Source organism: Lineus longissimus, chromosome 8 (assembly GCF_910592395.1).
Source record: "Lineus longissimus chromosome 8, tnLinLong1.2, whole genome shotgun sequence".
Classification (NCBI taxonomy): domain Eukaryota; kingdom Metazoa; phylum Nemertea; class Pilidiophora; order Heteronemertea; family Lineidae; genus Lineus; species Lineus longissimus.
This window is the reverse complement of record NC_088315.1, coordinates 6,868,485-6,883,335: the sequence shown is the minus strand read 5'-3', so window position 1 is coordinate 6,883,335 and position 14,851 is coordinate 6,868,485. Positions and strand designations below refer to the sequence as shown.

General features: G+C 40.4%; 1 protein-coding gene and 1 long non-coding RNA gene across 5 annotated transcripts in view; both read left to right on the top strand.

Annotated features, from left to right (window-relative positions):
• Positions 1–9,780, top strand: part of LOC135492405 (uncharacterized) — a 72,434-nt gene extending 62,654 nt beyond the window's left edge. For all 4 annotated transcript variants that reach the window (XM_064778872.1, XM_064778875.1, XM_064778876.1 and 1 more), the window contains 9 exons: positions 143–963; positions 1,598–1,651; positions 2,035–2,173; positions 2,621–2,736; positions 3,203–3,287; positions 3,512–3,690; positions 4,016–4,206; positions 4,602–4,758; positions 4,996–9,780. In XM_064778872.1, the coding sequence (XP_064634942.1) occupies positions 143–963; positions 1,598–1,651; positions 2,035–2,173; positions 2,621–2,736; positions 3,203–3,287; positions 3,512–3,690; positions 4,016–4,206; positions 4,602–4,758; positions 4,996–5,028 (1,775 nt within the window). In that variant the 3' untranslated portion in view covers positions 5,029–9,780. The remainder of the gene's footprint in view (positions 1–142; positions 964–1,597; positions 1,652–2,034; positions 2,174–2,620; positions 2,737–3,202; positions 3,288–3,511; positions 3,691–4,015; positions 4,207–4,601; positions 4,759–4,995) is intronic.
• Positions 9,781–11,621: 1,841 nt separating this feature from the next.
• LOC135492038 (uncharacterized) lies at positions 11,622–13,339 on the top strand. The gene is made up of 3 exons (XR_010448013.1): positions 11,622–11,703; positions 12,277–12,701; positions 13,245–13,339. It is a non-coding gene; the product is annotated as an uncharacterized LOC135492038 (long non-coding RNA).
• Positions 13,340–14,851: the final 1,512 nt, after the last annotated feature.

The window sequence follows — 14,851 nt, the reverse complement described above, 5'->3', positions numbered from 1 at the left end:
CATGCTGGACCACCTGTCTTTTTACATCTCCTTGTTGACCCAATAATAGCCCAATATTAATGCAATTTTATGACATTTCTAGCACTATGGGTGCCTCTCCTTATTAACACACCCTTTTTATTGGTGATTTTAATCATTTCAGAAAAATTTGCTAAAGCCGAAGATTCCCTTTTCCATCTTGTCGGTATACTGCGTAAGGACTACCCATCTATAGACAGCTTTCAAGTTAACACTATCGAAGACCTACTTCACGCTATCGAACACGGACAGCAACAACACATAAGGCTCACGCATGACAAGCAAATCGCGCGAGAGGCACCAGTGAACGAGAATCACGCGCCATCAAGTGAGAATTTATTGAGTGAATCTGGATTACCGCGACAGATGTGGAATTACAAACGAAAACGGGACACATCTCATCGGAATAGAAGAAAACGAAAACGAGGGGAAAGTAGAATTAGGGAGACGTTTGATGACGTCACTGGTGCGCCCATTTTTTCAACGTCCGGGGAGGGGAGGTCTCAAAGTTCACGGAATACTTTACCGACTGGTTCTGATTCAGCTACGCCGAGGATAAATGCAAGGGTAACCACCCCTATTGGAGCTACTTCGAACCATCGGACTACCTCCCTTCCTCACACTGCCGCTGTGATAAGTCATGAAACAAATCCACCGAGAGGTGGTGCTGTAAACGAAGATGGTGGCAATTCTCGGGATAATGGCGGCCATGGTGTCCGTCTCACAGGTTATACTGTGCCTAATGTATCTATGTATAGTGATAACGAACCCAATCAAACGGATTACTCCGATTCGAAACTTGGGAATAAGACAACTTGTGATTGTGTGTTTGATGGTAATTCTACTGATAAGTGTGTCTGTGATCATCATGACCATCTAATGATGGAAATAGCCCACTCCTTTCATCTTGCAAGCTTATGTATATTGACGCTGATGACGTTAGAGGTAAGTCATATGAAGGTTGCTTCCTTCCTTCCACCCCCTCCTACCCCGACTATGATATTGGCTGATCAGAATTTCTCCTGGCCACTTTTGATTTTCTTAAGGCACTCCCTCCCTCTGAACTAGTCGAGTCCAAAATACTTTCATGGTGATCTGTGGCTCTTCTTTGGGCTGTTTTTGGTCTCTCCTCTTCTTCTTTATCTTTTTGACGCTGATAAAACTCGAAGCGAATGCATTGACAATGAGTAGAAATCGACAGGCTCTGTTGAAAACAAAGACGTTGTTTTAAATTCGATTCATATATCTGCACACTCTCCGACTATGAACCCAAGCAAACCTAACCCAACGACCATTCACATCTCTGATCTGATGTGACATGTTACATTTGCACCTCTAATTGTTTGCCCTTAGCCATCTGGGAGACTTGGATAAGGGCAGAGTTCAGGGAAAAGGTCGGTGTGTTCTGTTCAGCTGATTGGACTGTAAACAAAAACAGGGCTCTTTCACTGCAATACCCTTAGCAACTAATTGCAAACTTCGGTTTAGTGTAATCGAATTTCTCAAATTTACTGTTGTCAGATAGTACGTTTTTGAACCAAAATGGAATACTTTTAATAAGTTGACCTTTATTTTACAGAAATTTATGAAAGGATTGTGCGTGGGAGAGGTCTTCTTGAAGAAAAAAATGGAGGTAGGTCTGAAGAAATAGATGAATTGCCCTCTTAACCTGTCGTGTTGTATGGATAAAGCTTGCTTATCCAGCCCCGTGAATAGTAGCAGAGGGTAAATTGCGGATCATTCGCATGCACTGTGGATACGTGGAAATCACTTGCATGGTTCTCACACTAGGATAACCCTAACAAGTGTCTTTGTAAAACATGATAAGCCTATATGACTCACAAAATAGTCATTCACCAAACTCTTGGGGCAGTGGGTCCAGCGCTAAATTTCCTTTTTGGTTACGATTTATCCAAAGAACCTATCCAAAATTCCGTTCGTTTTCAAAGGATTATTTTCGCAGAACTCGCAAAATAAATAGGCGGTACAGTTACACATTTTCTCAACTTTTTCCAGATCTTTGATTCCTTCGTGGTGGTATCATCTCTCATTCTGGACATCGTCTTTCTACAAGGCATATGGTCTACAGCCGAGAAGGATGCTGCCTTATTTCTGGTGTGTCTTTTACCTTGGAGGGTCATACGTATAGTAAACTGTGAGTATAATAATATTCACTCGGTTTCCAGTATGCGTGTTGTCTCTTCGCAACTGTCTCTGTCATTTGGAACTCATTACGCAAATTATTTTCATAGCGTATGGAAAACTGCTGTGTGATCAGAGGTTTTTTTTGTGCAGATGATGATATGAAGCGAAGTTAATTTTGGGCCTTCAAACAATTTTAAAACCGAAATAAATATTCACCGTTCTATTAAGCAGGGTTTCATATATAACGACTGACACGAAACTTTTTACTATCAAATCGCCACATTACGGCATTTTGTTCAGAGCATTATTGCTGCGTAAATTTGTGTGTTTAGTTCATGCGAGGGACGCCATTAGTGGCCGAGATATTTGATTTTACATGTATTATATCTTAGTGGAGAATGCTACCAACGCCCCGCGAGTTTCTCCCGATATAAACGCATCATTCTTTGTTCTCCAGGCTTTGTGATGACAATGAAGCAACGCCACTATATACGGATGCAACTACAGAAGCACGCCAGACGGAAAGCTCAGAAAAAAGTCAAACTCTTCAAGAAGCACTTAGAGAGATTGAAGGTTCGTACCTGTAGTATTCGAGGGAAACGCGCTTCACGATCATAGTGCAACTTGCTTCACACGGAAGCTCGTAACACCTACATTAGAAAGAGTAGAATTCAATTCACATGGTATAAGATAAATGTACGACTTCCCCCACGCATAGAATTAAAGGGAGGCGATAGGCAGGAGCCATGGGGCCAGATTAAGTTACACGATGTTACCAATAGGTATCTCTGCTGCTTATTTCACAGTACATCGACAGAGTTTACACTTTCATCATTAAGTAAACCAGACACTTTCTGTTCATATATATGATAAGTCAATAGAGACCGCTCCTGCATGGCTCAGTCCCCTGTAAGATACACTCAGTGGTAAAAATGATTTCCTTAGCCTATCATTATATGCATGGATGTATCATATCATAAGGTGAAAATCTGCCAAGATCATATTTTAATACTGCAACTATTTTTTTCTCCATTTCCAGCGCCAGATAAAGTCGCTGAAAGGTCTGTGCAGAAAACATGGGGCTGAGGAAAGAGAGATTAATGCATGTGCATTTGTATTTACTGGTGAGTACTTTATCAAAGGTCACGATGAGCGTCATGTTCCAGGTTGCCTAGCAGTGTCTCCTGGTAGCAGAGGTATATTATTGCTATTTTGAATCTTACATTTGCGACCACACGCCAACCGTATTGTCAGATTGGAACTTAGCGCTTGAATATTTGTTACCGTAAACTGATGCTGCACATAACTTCTGTCCTCCGTGCGTAATACATTCAGCTCTCCCTTGTAGAATCCCGCCGTCGCAAATCTAGTCTTCCGGTGAACGCCATGTCAACAATGGCATCCTTGGCTCTAATTGGTGTGATAGGCAACGATCCACACATGCCGCGACAAGAAGCAGATATCGAGGATGTTGACTTGGACACTTTGGATGAAAGGGACGAGGATGAGCTGGACGAATTGGCAGAGGTGGGATTTAGATTCAAAATTGTCTTCAATGTTGATGGAGATTGGAGTTCTACTCCGTTCCGTCAACTTCACCATGAGGCGGCAGTTGAATATATCGCGTTTAGCTAGCTTCATTATATGAAGAATACATGTAAGACAGCGGAGTTTTTAAGATCGTAATATGGCACGATGCCATAAAACGTCCTGCATCTATTCAAAGGTTTTAAAGACCTTTGCAACATGATATCGAAGACATTTACCTCTTATGTGTCCTAGCTCATGAGCTTTAGTATTTATTAAGTGCAAACGCACTTAAAATTCTTAAACGGAATTGCGTTCTCTTAAGGTTGAAAATGAACTAATGCCGGGCATAGAAGAAGAACCAGCGTACACGAACCACAATAACCACAGTGTTCACATGAATGGAAACTGCCACAGGGACAGGAAGGTCTCCACGGTGTCTGGTACAGACAGCATCGAGATCAGCTGTGGGTCCGTCAGCTTTGATGACAGTGGTAGTCCTACATTGGAGAGGAGGTAGGTATGGCTTGCAAGTGTCAAATTGTGCGAAAACCGGGTCGGGCAATCTGGGTATATCTGTTACAATCGTTGCATCTACGAGGTAGTGTATCATGCGCCTTCATTGGCGTAGGCAAAACCTCAATGCGGAAATGCTAAAATTGACCACGAAGGTCCAAAAAATCGCGACCGGCTTGAAAGCGATTAAATCAAACCCTTTTCCGGAGGCCACTCTCTCAGTGTGAACGTAGTATCAGTGATGGATAAATATATTTACCTCCACTTTAAACGATATCTTACTTTTGATGGCTCAACTTCGAGCGATATTTTTCTTCTCGTGGCTCACTTCACTTCATTTTATTGCAAATGTTTAATTCTTTTGTAATCTATGGTACATGTTGCATTGTTTTCAGAAATTCGAACGACAGCATTGTGGACATCGACCTTGGCGCAATCAGTGATGAGAGTTATGCAGAGACTGGTGAGAGCGATGGTGACAATCGCAAAGATGACAAGATATTGAAATCTCGGAGATTCTCTACGACAGATTTCCTTTATAGTAGCAAGAAGGTAAGGCAGAAATGTGTTAGGTACAAAATACATCAACATGTCCGAGGCGCAAGTAACACTGAGAGGTAACATAATTTTGTAATGTATCAAGAGAAAATCATTAGGCCGTGGGTTACCTTCGGGTTAATGTAACTTATTTAATCAATTGAAGTGATCATCTTAGTTTTCCCTGAAGAGACGAACTCTATTAACAAAATCAGTTCTTCACTTCATGGGCAATTTCATTCTTCTTTTCAGAGCTTTAAGAAACGCAACAAGAAAGGAAAATGAAGGAAGCCATAAAGCTGACGTGATTAAAGTTACAGATGCAGGAATATAAAAGAAAGGGCCCAGGTGGATTCTGCTGGTTGTTTCGATTACAGGAATGTGATATTTATTTTGTACACGACCGATTGTTAATGGTTTGAATTCCTGATTTTAATGTTAAGCAGGCTGATTTGTTCAGAAGATTAAGGTTATCGCTTGTTTTGGTTGTAACTAAAGATGACATGCGTGAAGTGAATCATTTTGTGATTAGCACGTGGCCTAAGAGGTACTAGTAAAGCCCCAATTTGACTTTGGAAGATAAAAGAAGTGCTGTATTACTGACAGCCATGTGTGTATGTTGGCAAACACGTTATGTACCTGTGAAGCATTGAGCCATCTCTTTCGTTGGTTGGTTCATTTTGGCCGTTTGTTTGAGTTAGGCTATCACGACATTAGTAGAATGATGTAAAAAAAGATGTTGACAAAACGTTGACAAACGTTCATCAAGGAGTACTTGATATCATATTTGTAGATATTTTTCTTTCTCTAAGAACATTCTGCATGTACATACATAGACTTAACAGCATTTCATTCTTTTTGAGATTTTATCTAGTTTCCATTACGCTTTTTGATCACTTTTTTACCAGCACAATAATTTTGAAACAAAATAAAATTACTAGTTTCTCCTCGTTTCCTTTAATAGATCTTTCTCGATGGTAATTTCAGAAGTTTAACACAAGTACATCGTGTATAGTATTTAATATAGCACATAAACAATAGTAAGTTATTATTAAGTGGTTGGATCAGACAGAGAAACAGAAACATCTTGATGTAGGGCTGTATTATGCTCAAATAGGACACTATAGTCGGCCTCTCTTATCAAACGTAATTCTGTCTCGTACAATTCATGTAGAATTGCTTTCCGAACCTCACTCTTTTCCCTTTTTTTTCTTTAGACGAGGTGATTTATAAACAATACGGACTCTCATGATACGGAGGGCCATTGATATAAACATCTGAAAGCACACTGTAGTTATCGCACTGTTAAACTTGACATTCGTTTATAAAAACAATCTCAAAACTCATTTAGTACATAGTACCTGATAAAGGTGGTGTTGTTGGTAAAATAATGTAGGTACTAATAATTTCTATGCATTCTCACCTTGCATTGATATGTTGTAAAACACGTTGAGAGTCACTGGCACTTTGATCTACCCCTGCAAGCTGAACATTGCTAAGGTGAAGCTTTGCGAGGAGACCATCGCTAGGTGTTTGATATGTATCTTATACTTGATGGCTGGCTGCAGTATAAAAACAGTTGACTGTATTATCGAACTGAATAAAACAGGCAAAGTATTTTGCAAGGCTTGACCAATGTGAAATTGAAAATGTTTCAAAGAAAAATATGGCAGTATTCTGTAGCTGATGATATGAATTAACGCGTGTTTCACTAATGATGAATATCTCGTTGCTTTACTGGAGATTTCAGAATTACACCAGGGCTATTATGACGTAACAAAGCGCTCAAGGGGGGGGGGGGAGTAGCCAAATGGTTTGCTAAACTAAATTTACTTGCTTTGTTGTATGTAATACTGATATTCTGTAGAAGGTACTTGCAGGGGTAGAACATGCACAAGTGCATTAACCGAGTGATTGACTATAGGCTGGTTTCGCAACCCTTACGAAGAACTCTGAACGATTGAGTCCGAGATGCCTATACTATTACATATATGTATCTTATCCGCAACGCTTTAGGCTTCCCAAATGCCTACTACTACTAAGTATGAAGCCGATTCATGTGTGTTGCGTAACTGAAATCGGGTAGGACTTGATGCGACCACCGACTTTTGTTTTTCGTCGCTTGTAAGGGATGTGAAACCTTTCTAATTACACTTTTGATATCCTGCCCACCGGATATATCGCAGATTATAAACCATAGGCCTATGCAGGAATAATACTCGTCTGTATATAATGATAATATAATGTAAATTGAATCTCAGTGTTTTTCTCATGTGAATAGTTAAATTACAAATACGTAATGTAAATACTGTGTTGAATATCATCGATGTATATAAGTGAACGTGAAACGTGAAAGCTGAGAGCACACCGAGGTTAATGCCTAAGAGTTCATAGCGCATGTGACTAAAAAATCCTTAATATTTGATTCATCAAAACAAATGAACCCTTTGTTTTGTTGGTGTTGCTACGACCTTATACTTATAGACAACACGTGCCACAAATTAAAAACTTCGTTTTTCTATGAAAAGATGGAGAAGAGACACGATCTTGCAGACATTTGTTCTCTGTGCTCCCAGCTTCAGAAGTGTAAAGGGTGGGTGTGTTAACGGGACTGGCCATACTTTAGTGGTCATGACGGGGCATTAATCTAAGTCTGGCGTGAAATATTACCAGTGCATAATTTGACACGACAGGAAGAACCGTCTCAATCTTCCACGGCAAAAGCCAAAAATGTCATGGAAATGGTGAGAATTTCGCAGATCTTTGTGTGGTAGCCCATGGATCAGATTGGCCTGGGGTGATGTTTATTCATCAATCTGGCTAGACTAGCTCCTTAAATAAATGCCAGTGGTGGAAGAAATAGAAACCAGAAGAAGAACCTGAGTAAGATGAATCATGGAGGTATCATCATTATTGATAATACCTCCATGGATAAATCGTCCCAACGTGGAGCTCATGACAAGTCCTTCAACAGCTTTGGACGCAAATATCACCACAAAGGGTACATTTTTAGGTGTACAAGCATATACTTTGCTTTGATGATTGTTCATGTAGTTAACGCTGACATGATTCAGAGACCTGCGTCAGTTATTAAGCTAGAAAATTAATACCTGTAGTATTTCGCGCCAGCTTGGTTTGGGAGGAGGATATTACCATCGACCACCGCTGGCGATTGCCGGGATGAGAGATTCTAACCTGTTGACTAGCAAATTGTACAGACATGTTATTGTTATGCTTGATCCCAAATATCTATGTTGTATAATATAACCCTGTCCTCCTAAATCTAACTTTGTAAATACAATCTGTAAATTGTTTTTACTAAAATGTGTTGTGCAGCTTAACTATTTCGATGTTGGTGCAAATTCCATTTTTTAGGTTTTTTTCTGTTAAGTGGAATTCTTATTTGGTTTCATGATTGTTCGGTTCCACAAAGCTTGGTTATCTGTATTATGACGTATTTAGTTCATATCGTGCAGTTATCGAGTAGTTTGCTGTTTGTAACTTTGAAAACCGTTTTCGATTCTCGTTAAAGTTGTTGGTATCAAATTGTTATTTTGTGTCTCTTGCGCAAAATTGTTAACATGCATGAATTTAGCGGAGGGGGGGGGGGGGCTTGAACGGACTTCATCTTAGAACTTCATATGTCTTGGAGGGTGTTAATAAACTTCTTCTTTTTTTCTATTTTGCACAATCTTTAACACAATGCTATACAATTTGTTGCGGTTCTTGGATGAACCAAACATTGTTAAACTTGGATGGCGAAATTTCTTAAACAGCAAGCACATGGCTACTTCATCTATACTAATAGTTCGGGAACAACCGTCTTATTCACAGAGGATGAAGTAACTAATTGAAGTAGGAATTTAGTCGAAATGTTAATTTAAGTGTCAGTTGGCCTGGTGAATATTTTAGATATATTTGGTTGCCGAGTAATAATTCTGTAGTCCATATGTAGTCCTGATGTTATGATAGTTTTTGCAATTGATATAACGGTGTGTTTCCCAGGTTTCCTCTTTCTACGACAGCTGTACCTACCCAGATCCTTGGTAAATATCCATAGCATTCTTAAATATTCTTAGTGCAGTTTTTACGTGTCAACACAGCTGTTTGTACGAATGTAATTTTGGCTATGTTGAGCGATATCCTCCTGAAATGTAACAAATAATGAGATAAACCGCTTTTTTACGCAGTTATTTGATCTGAAAATCGCTGTTAGAGGCACGGTCTCAAAATGATCACGACGACTCCACTATGTACCACAGTGTAACGCCTACTCACTGGATTTTTCAATAGCACGACGCCATGACAGCGAAGCCAGCCTGTTCTGCACTCATCATCAACAAGGGTAGTGGCTTTTGGCAAAAAGCACGTTGCGACTGCAGCGCCCATGTGACAAAGGTTGACATTGAGTGGCATCATTCTAAATCCACGAACACCTGCGCCCTAACCCAACAAAATGTTATGGGGTATTCGTGTAGAGAACGATACGTTTAGCTTAGTTGAACACCATGAGTCCATTTGAAAGTGCATCAGATCTGAGAATGACATTCGCAATGTGACACCCAAAAGAAGAAGATGTCATCTTGCTTATGAATTTGATACCCAGCTGTTGAAGTGTCCAGTGTGTAGACGATGTAAATATTCGGTGTTATAAATAAAGACTAGCATAATGCTTTCAGTGTACACTTCAATTTTGTACAAAAAGGCTTCTTGTAAATGTACCTGGAGTTTCAGATTAAGGAATTGAAGTCTTTATTCATATCACCCAATGCCTTTGAAGATCTTTACTGTCACGAAATTCTCTTTATACATTTACTTCATGAGTCAAGTGTTAATAGCAATGGTCTGCTGAAATTTTGAAGAAAGAAGACACTTTCTTCAACATAGTTTTTAAAAGGTGTTATTTTCACAAAATTCTTTGGAAATTCGCTTGAGTGTTAATTGCAATTTTTGGAAACTGTAGTTTTATTGGAGTTTTAAAGAATAAAGATCATATGACTACGTCACCACGTAGTGGCGTGGTGAGTATTGTTTTTACTCAGGATTTTCGCCCTTTACTCCGTCATTATGAAACAAAAGAAACGAAAACAAAAACATTTAGGATTGATCAAATATCTGGGCCCAGTTGTTAAAAACAGCTGTTGTCACTTAAGTTGGCGTTAAGTCTTATGCTTATGTGAAGGAGATAACGCTATGCTAAGTTAACGCCAACGTTAGTGAAAAAGGTGGTTTTGAATCACTAGGCCCTGATCACTGTACATTTTCGACGTTAAGTCTATGAAGTATGCCGTTTTGCGCATATAAATCACGGGCCATTTTAGGTTGATGATTCCACATTCTACGCACAACCCGTAATTGGGGATTCCCTCTGTCAATTGTCTCTGTGCGGCTGAAATGGTGTCACGAAACGACGGGGAAAATCTATAAGATCATCGTTATTTCAGGGCACAATTGAAGCTCTTTCTCGCTATCCATGTACAGCCGAAATAAGTTCAATAAAAAAACAATTCATGAGGAGTCACCGAATTTTATTTTGGTGTCGTTATTAAAAATATCTAGCCGATTAAAAACTCTGATGAGAATATGATTGTCTTTCCGTACCGAACGACAGGACGAGGCTGGTCCACTACTACCTCTTTGGAAGGGATGAAGCCTATTAAGCTGAAGCCTGAGTTTACCTCATTATAGCAAATGCACATCCCTGAACGGAGTCCTGGTTTTGCAAAATAACCCAACAGCGCCGAACCGTGATTGGCGAGGCCTCTTGTCATCATCCTTGGCTGACATCACAGGAGCCGGGGGCACCATTTCATTTTCCCATCTGTTGCCATCAAAGGCATCTGTGTCTGCTACAGGCTGACTCGTAATCAGCAAATAGTCATGAAGAAGAGATAGCGTCTTCTTGCTGGGGAGGGGGTTATCATGAGTAAGACCAGTCTGGGCGGCTCCATAACAAGAGTGCAGCGTAGTGGATTGGAGCCTATTTGAATTATTTTGACCCTGACTGCCGATTGAGACTGCTCAACTGCCAGACAGCGAGCGTAGACGGAGGCAAAAGCGCTGGAAGTTCAGTATGATTTGAGTGGGTTAGCCCAATGTGTCGAGTCTTGTACATCATTTACAGAACGCGGCGAACGACGTGTACGTCGCCGCGGGCTGTGAACCAGCCCACCAGCCCGTCACTGCTCGGAGGAGGGAAATTACCACAACCTCCCAGAGGTCACATTATTAATCGACTGTCGGAAGAGATTCCTTCCCCAAATCGTTAGCCTCATAGCATAATTGCCTATCTCATATTTGAAGGTTTTGAGAAAAATTAAAGAAAACAATTTTTTAGAAAACGCTTAGGAAATTTTTATTCAAACTTTAGCAATAACTTATTGCAGATGTCTCAACATTTTTAAAACCATTAAATAAGTAACATATGCTTGAATAACACAGAAAAGTGACATAGGCAATTAATTTTCACATTTTGGCCAAAATAAGACTTAGGCAATGCCATGAGGCTAACGAAATATAAATACTTCAGCAACACAAATGCATATGTGTATGTAAATGATGACGAAACGAGACGGCCATGCTGTATGCTCATGCAAATTCAGGATAGGACTATTCAAATGATTATTATGTTGCATATTTCAAGTGGCTTAACCGGGTTGGCTGGATGCGTGAAAATGACCACCCTATTGCCCCCATCCCATTCAAAACATGTAACTTTCCTTTTGTTGACTTTAAACTTGTGATTAAAAAGGTTTCAATGCTCGAAATCGACGCTTCTTCTGCATGTGGGCTGTAGGCCTAAGTGAATATCACCCATGTTCGTTACCGCTGAAACATTCTGTCATTGTCCCTGGTCACATGACATGACCTCAGGAGCAAAAAAGTCGGCCATCGGACACGAAGCTCCGCGTGTGTTGATCTGTTCAAATCCATATCTCGGAAAAGCTTGCAGCTGCAGTGGTAAGTCTTTATCATTAAGTTAACTATTATGTTCGACTTGAGGATGAATTGAACCCAATGGCAATTCGCCCAAGTAAAGTCTGTAAAACTTGCTTTTTGAATTTTTTTCCGTCGATGGGTGTCATGGCGGTTTCTCCTCCAAACATGTCCGTATGCCTACCCGTTGCACCCTTCCTGCCTGAGCTAAAAAAAACTTGCCCGAAGTGCGACATTCCTGTTTCAGTAATTTGGGCTTTGTCAAACCGCCGCATTACGACCTAAAATAAAAAGGAAAATAACCCCTTTTTTTTTTAGTCATAAATCTGAAAAAAGCTTAAATATCTTTCGGCCATTTTGTTAACCCCTTTTCTCACGCAACGTATAGTTTACCAAGATTTTGCAATATAAAGCGATTTACTTGAAGCTGTCCATCCTTTCCAATGTTACTGATATTTTGAAAAAAATTACCTTTATGTCATGGTAATTATCATGCCTGTCAAGGGCATGACAAAATGGCGTAATTTTGATAGTTGTGATTAAATCCATGTCACTTTCTAGTCATGTCATTAAAGATCTCTGTCGATTTCTTTTCAGGGACGATATCATACCGACGACCACTGTATATACTGAGACGTCTAAAAACTTTGTCTTGCGAGGAGGACACTCCGGACGCAGTTGATCGGCCTCGTGCTATCGCCAAATAAGGAGACTCAATTAGGATGTGTACACTCCGGACTCAGTGCTGTTGCCAATTAAGGAGACTCAAATATGATGAGTACACTCCAGACATAGTGGACTAGCCCCGTGCTGTCGCTTATTAAGGACATTAATTGCCGGGCGCAGTGGATCGGGGAAGTGCTGTCGCTTATTAAGGACATTAATTGCCGGGCGCAGTGCGAGTGGATCGAGGGATCGAGGGATACTCAATTAGGATGACTCGGGTGACGCAATGTACTGCCCCTGGAGTCTAGCTAGGAGTTGTTGAAGATGGGGAACGTCTCTCTCTTTGGTTATAGATGGTAAGTTGACAATTCAATAGGTGATTTGCATGATGTAAGGTTCTGTCCTCGAAAATATTTTATGTAATGGTTAACTGCAGTTGCCTAATAAACAAAATGAGTTTGTATACCTTTCTGTAATAGGCCTTTTATAGTTGATCTTGGATTTTAATACATTGAAATGAATTGAATTGAATTGAATCATCGAATGTTGGATATCCGTTCATAAGAGCCAAGATGTGCACTGGTCATGGAAGAATGTGCCCTTTCCTAGATTTCTGTCGTTCTCGCTCTCGTTCTCGCTCTCGTTCTCGTTCTCGTTCTCGCTCTCGTTCTCGCTCTCGTTCTCGCTCTCGGATCAAAATCTGAACCTCTCTAATTGTTTAGCGTCACAAATTTCCTACATTATACGCAAACTCGATATGGATAGGTCATACAAGAGATTTTTTGAATTGGCTTTAAACATTAGCGAGTTTCAACATACTTATAATAGTTTTTTTGGTTCATTCGCTGCTCGGTTTTACTTTGCCTGAACTTAGTCTGTTTTTCTTTGTGTCGTTTCAGGTCCAACCAACCCCCTAGGGTGACGTCCTCACCCTCGCGACAGATGTCGTATGATTTGCAGCCCGATTTCCAATTTCCAATTTCTGTATGATTTCCATTAAACATCATGAATTAAAATAGTCTTCATTTCTTTCCCCTTCCCCATCACCCTCTTCCTCTACCCACCCCTCCCCATTCCTCTCTTCCTCTACCCAACCCTCTAACCCCCTCCCATCACCCTCTTCCTCTAACCCCCTCCCCATTCCTCTCTCCCTCTACCAAACCCTCTAACCCCCTCCCCATCACCCTCTTCCTCTACCCACCCCTCTAACCCCCTCCCCATTCCTCTCTTCCTCTACCCAACCCTCTAACCCCCTCCCCATTCCTCTCTTCCTCTACCAAACCCTCTAACCCCCTCCCCATTCCTCTCTTCCTCTACCAAACCCTCTAACCACCCCCTCGTTACTTCGAAATACTTGCAAAAGTTACGGAGCGAATCCACGCAAAAATTTTTTTTGGCAGGTGCCAACACTTATATTCTCTGCAAATCCACCAAAAAATTTCTCCTCGTATCCCTTTCACTTCCTCCATGATGGACCCGTCCACAGGATACAACCCATGATATCCTCCGATGATCGTGGTCCAACACATATCCTGTCCACAGGAGACAACCATACAATATACTTAAAAAGACTCTCTCTTTCTATTCAAATCACTTTATTAATTCATTACAACAATAATTACATTGTTCAACAGAGCCTGGCATGGATGTTCTAATTACCTGTCGCCTATTCTTCTAAACAACTCATATTTCTGTTGGACAGGATATTCCTCAAGTCCAATGTCAATTAAAAGAAACGTTACACCATTGTTCTGAACCACAAGTTCAACAGAGCCTGGCATGAACGACCCAGGATATTCTTCAAGCCCAATATCAATTAAAGAAACATTGTTCTCAAGTGGACAAGTTGAACAGAGCCTGGCATGAATGACCCAGGATATTCCTCTCAAGTCCAATCTCAATTAAAAGTCAAAAGAAACATTGTTCTGAACCACAAGTTGAACAGAGCGGTATGAATGACCCAGGATATTCCTCAAGTCCAATGTCAATAAATTAATAGTCAAAAGAAACATTGTTCTCAACCACAAGTTGAACAGAGCGGTATGAATGACCCAGGATATTCCTCTCAAGTCCAATATCAATTAAACAAACATTGTTCTCAATCACAAGTGGATGAGATGAACAGAGCCTGGCATGAATGACCCAGGAATATTCCAATGGCAATCAATTAAAAGTCAACAGAAACATTGTTCTCAACCACAAGTGGACAAGTTGAACAGAGCCTGGCATGAATGACCCAAGATATTCTTCAAGTCCAATATCAATTAAACAAACATTGTTCTCAACCACAAGTGGATGAGTTGAACAGAGCCTGGCATGAATGAACCAGGAATATTCCAATGGCAATCAATTAAAAGTCAACAGAAACATTGTTCTCAACCACAAGTGGATGAGTTGAACAGAGCCTGGCATGGATGACCCAAGATATTCTTCAAGTCCAATATCAATTAAACAAACATTGTTCTCAACCACAAGTGGATGAGTTGAACAGAGCCTGGCATGAATG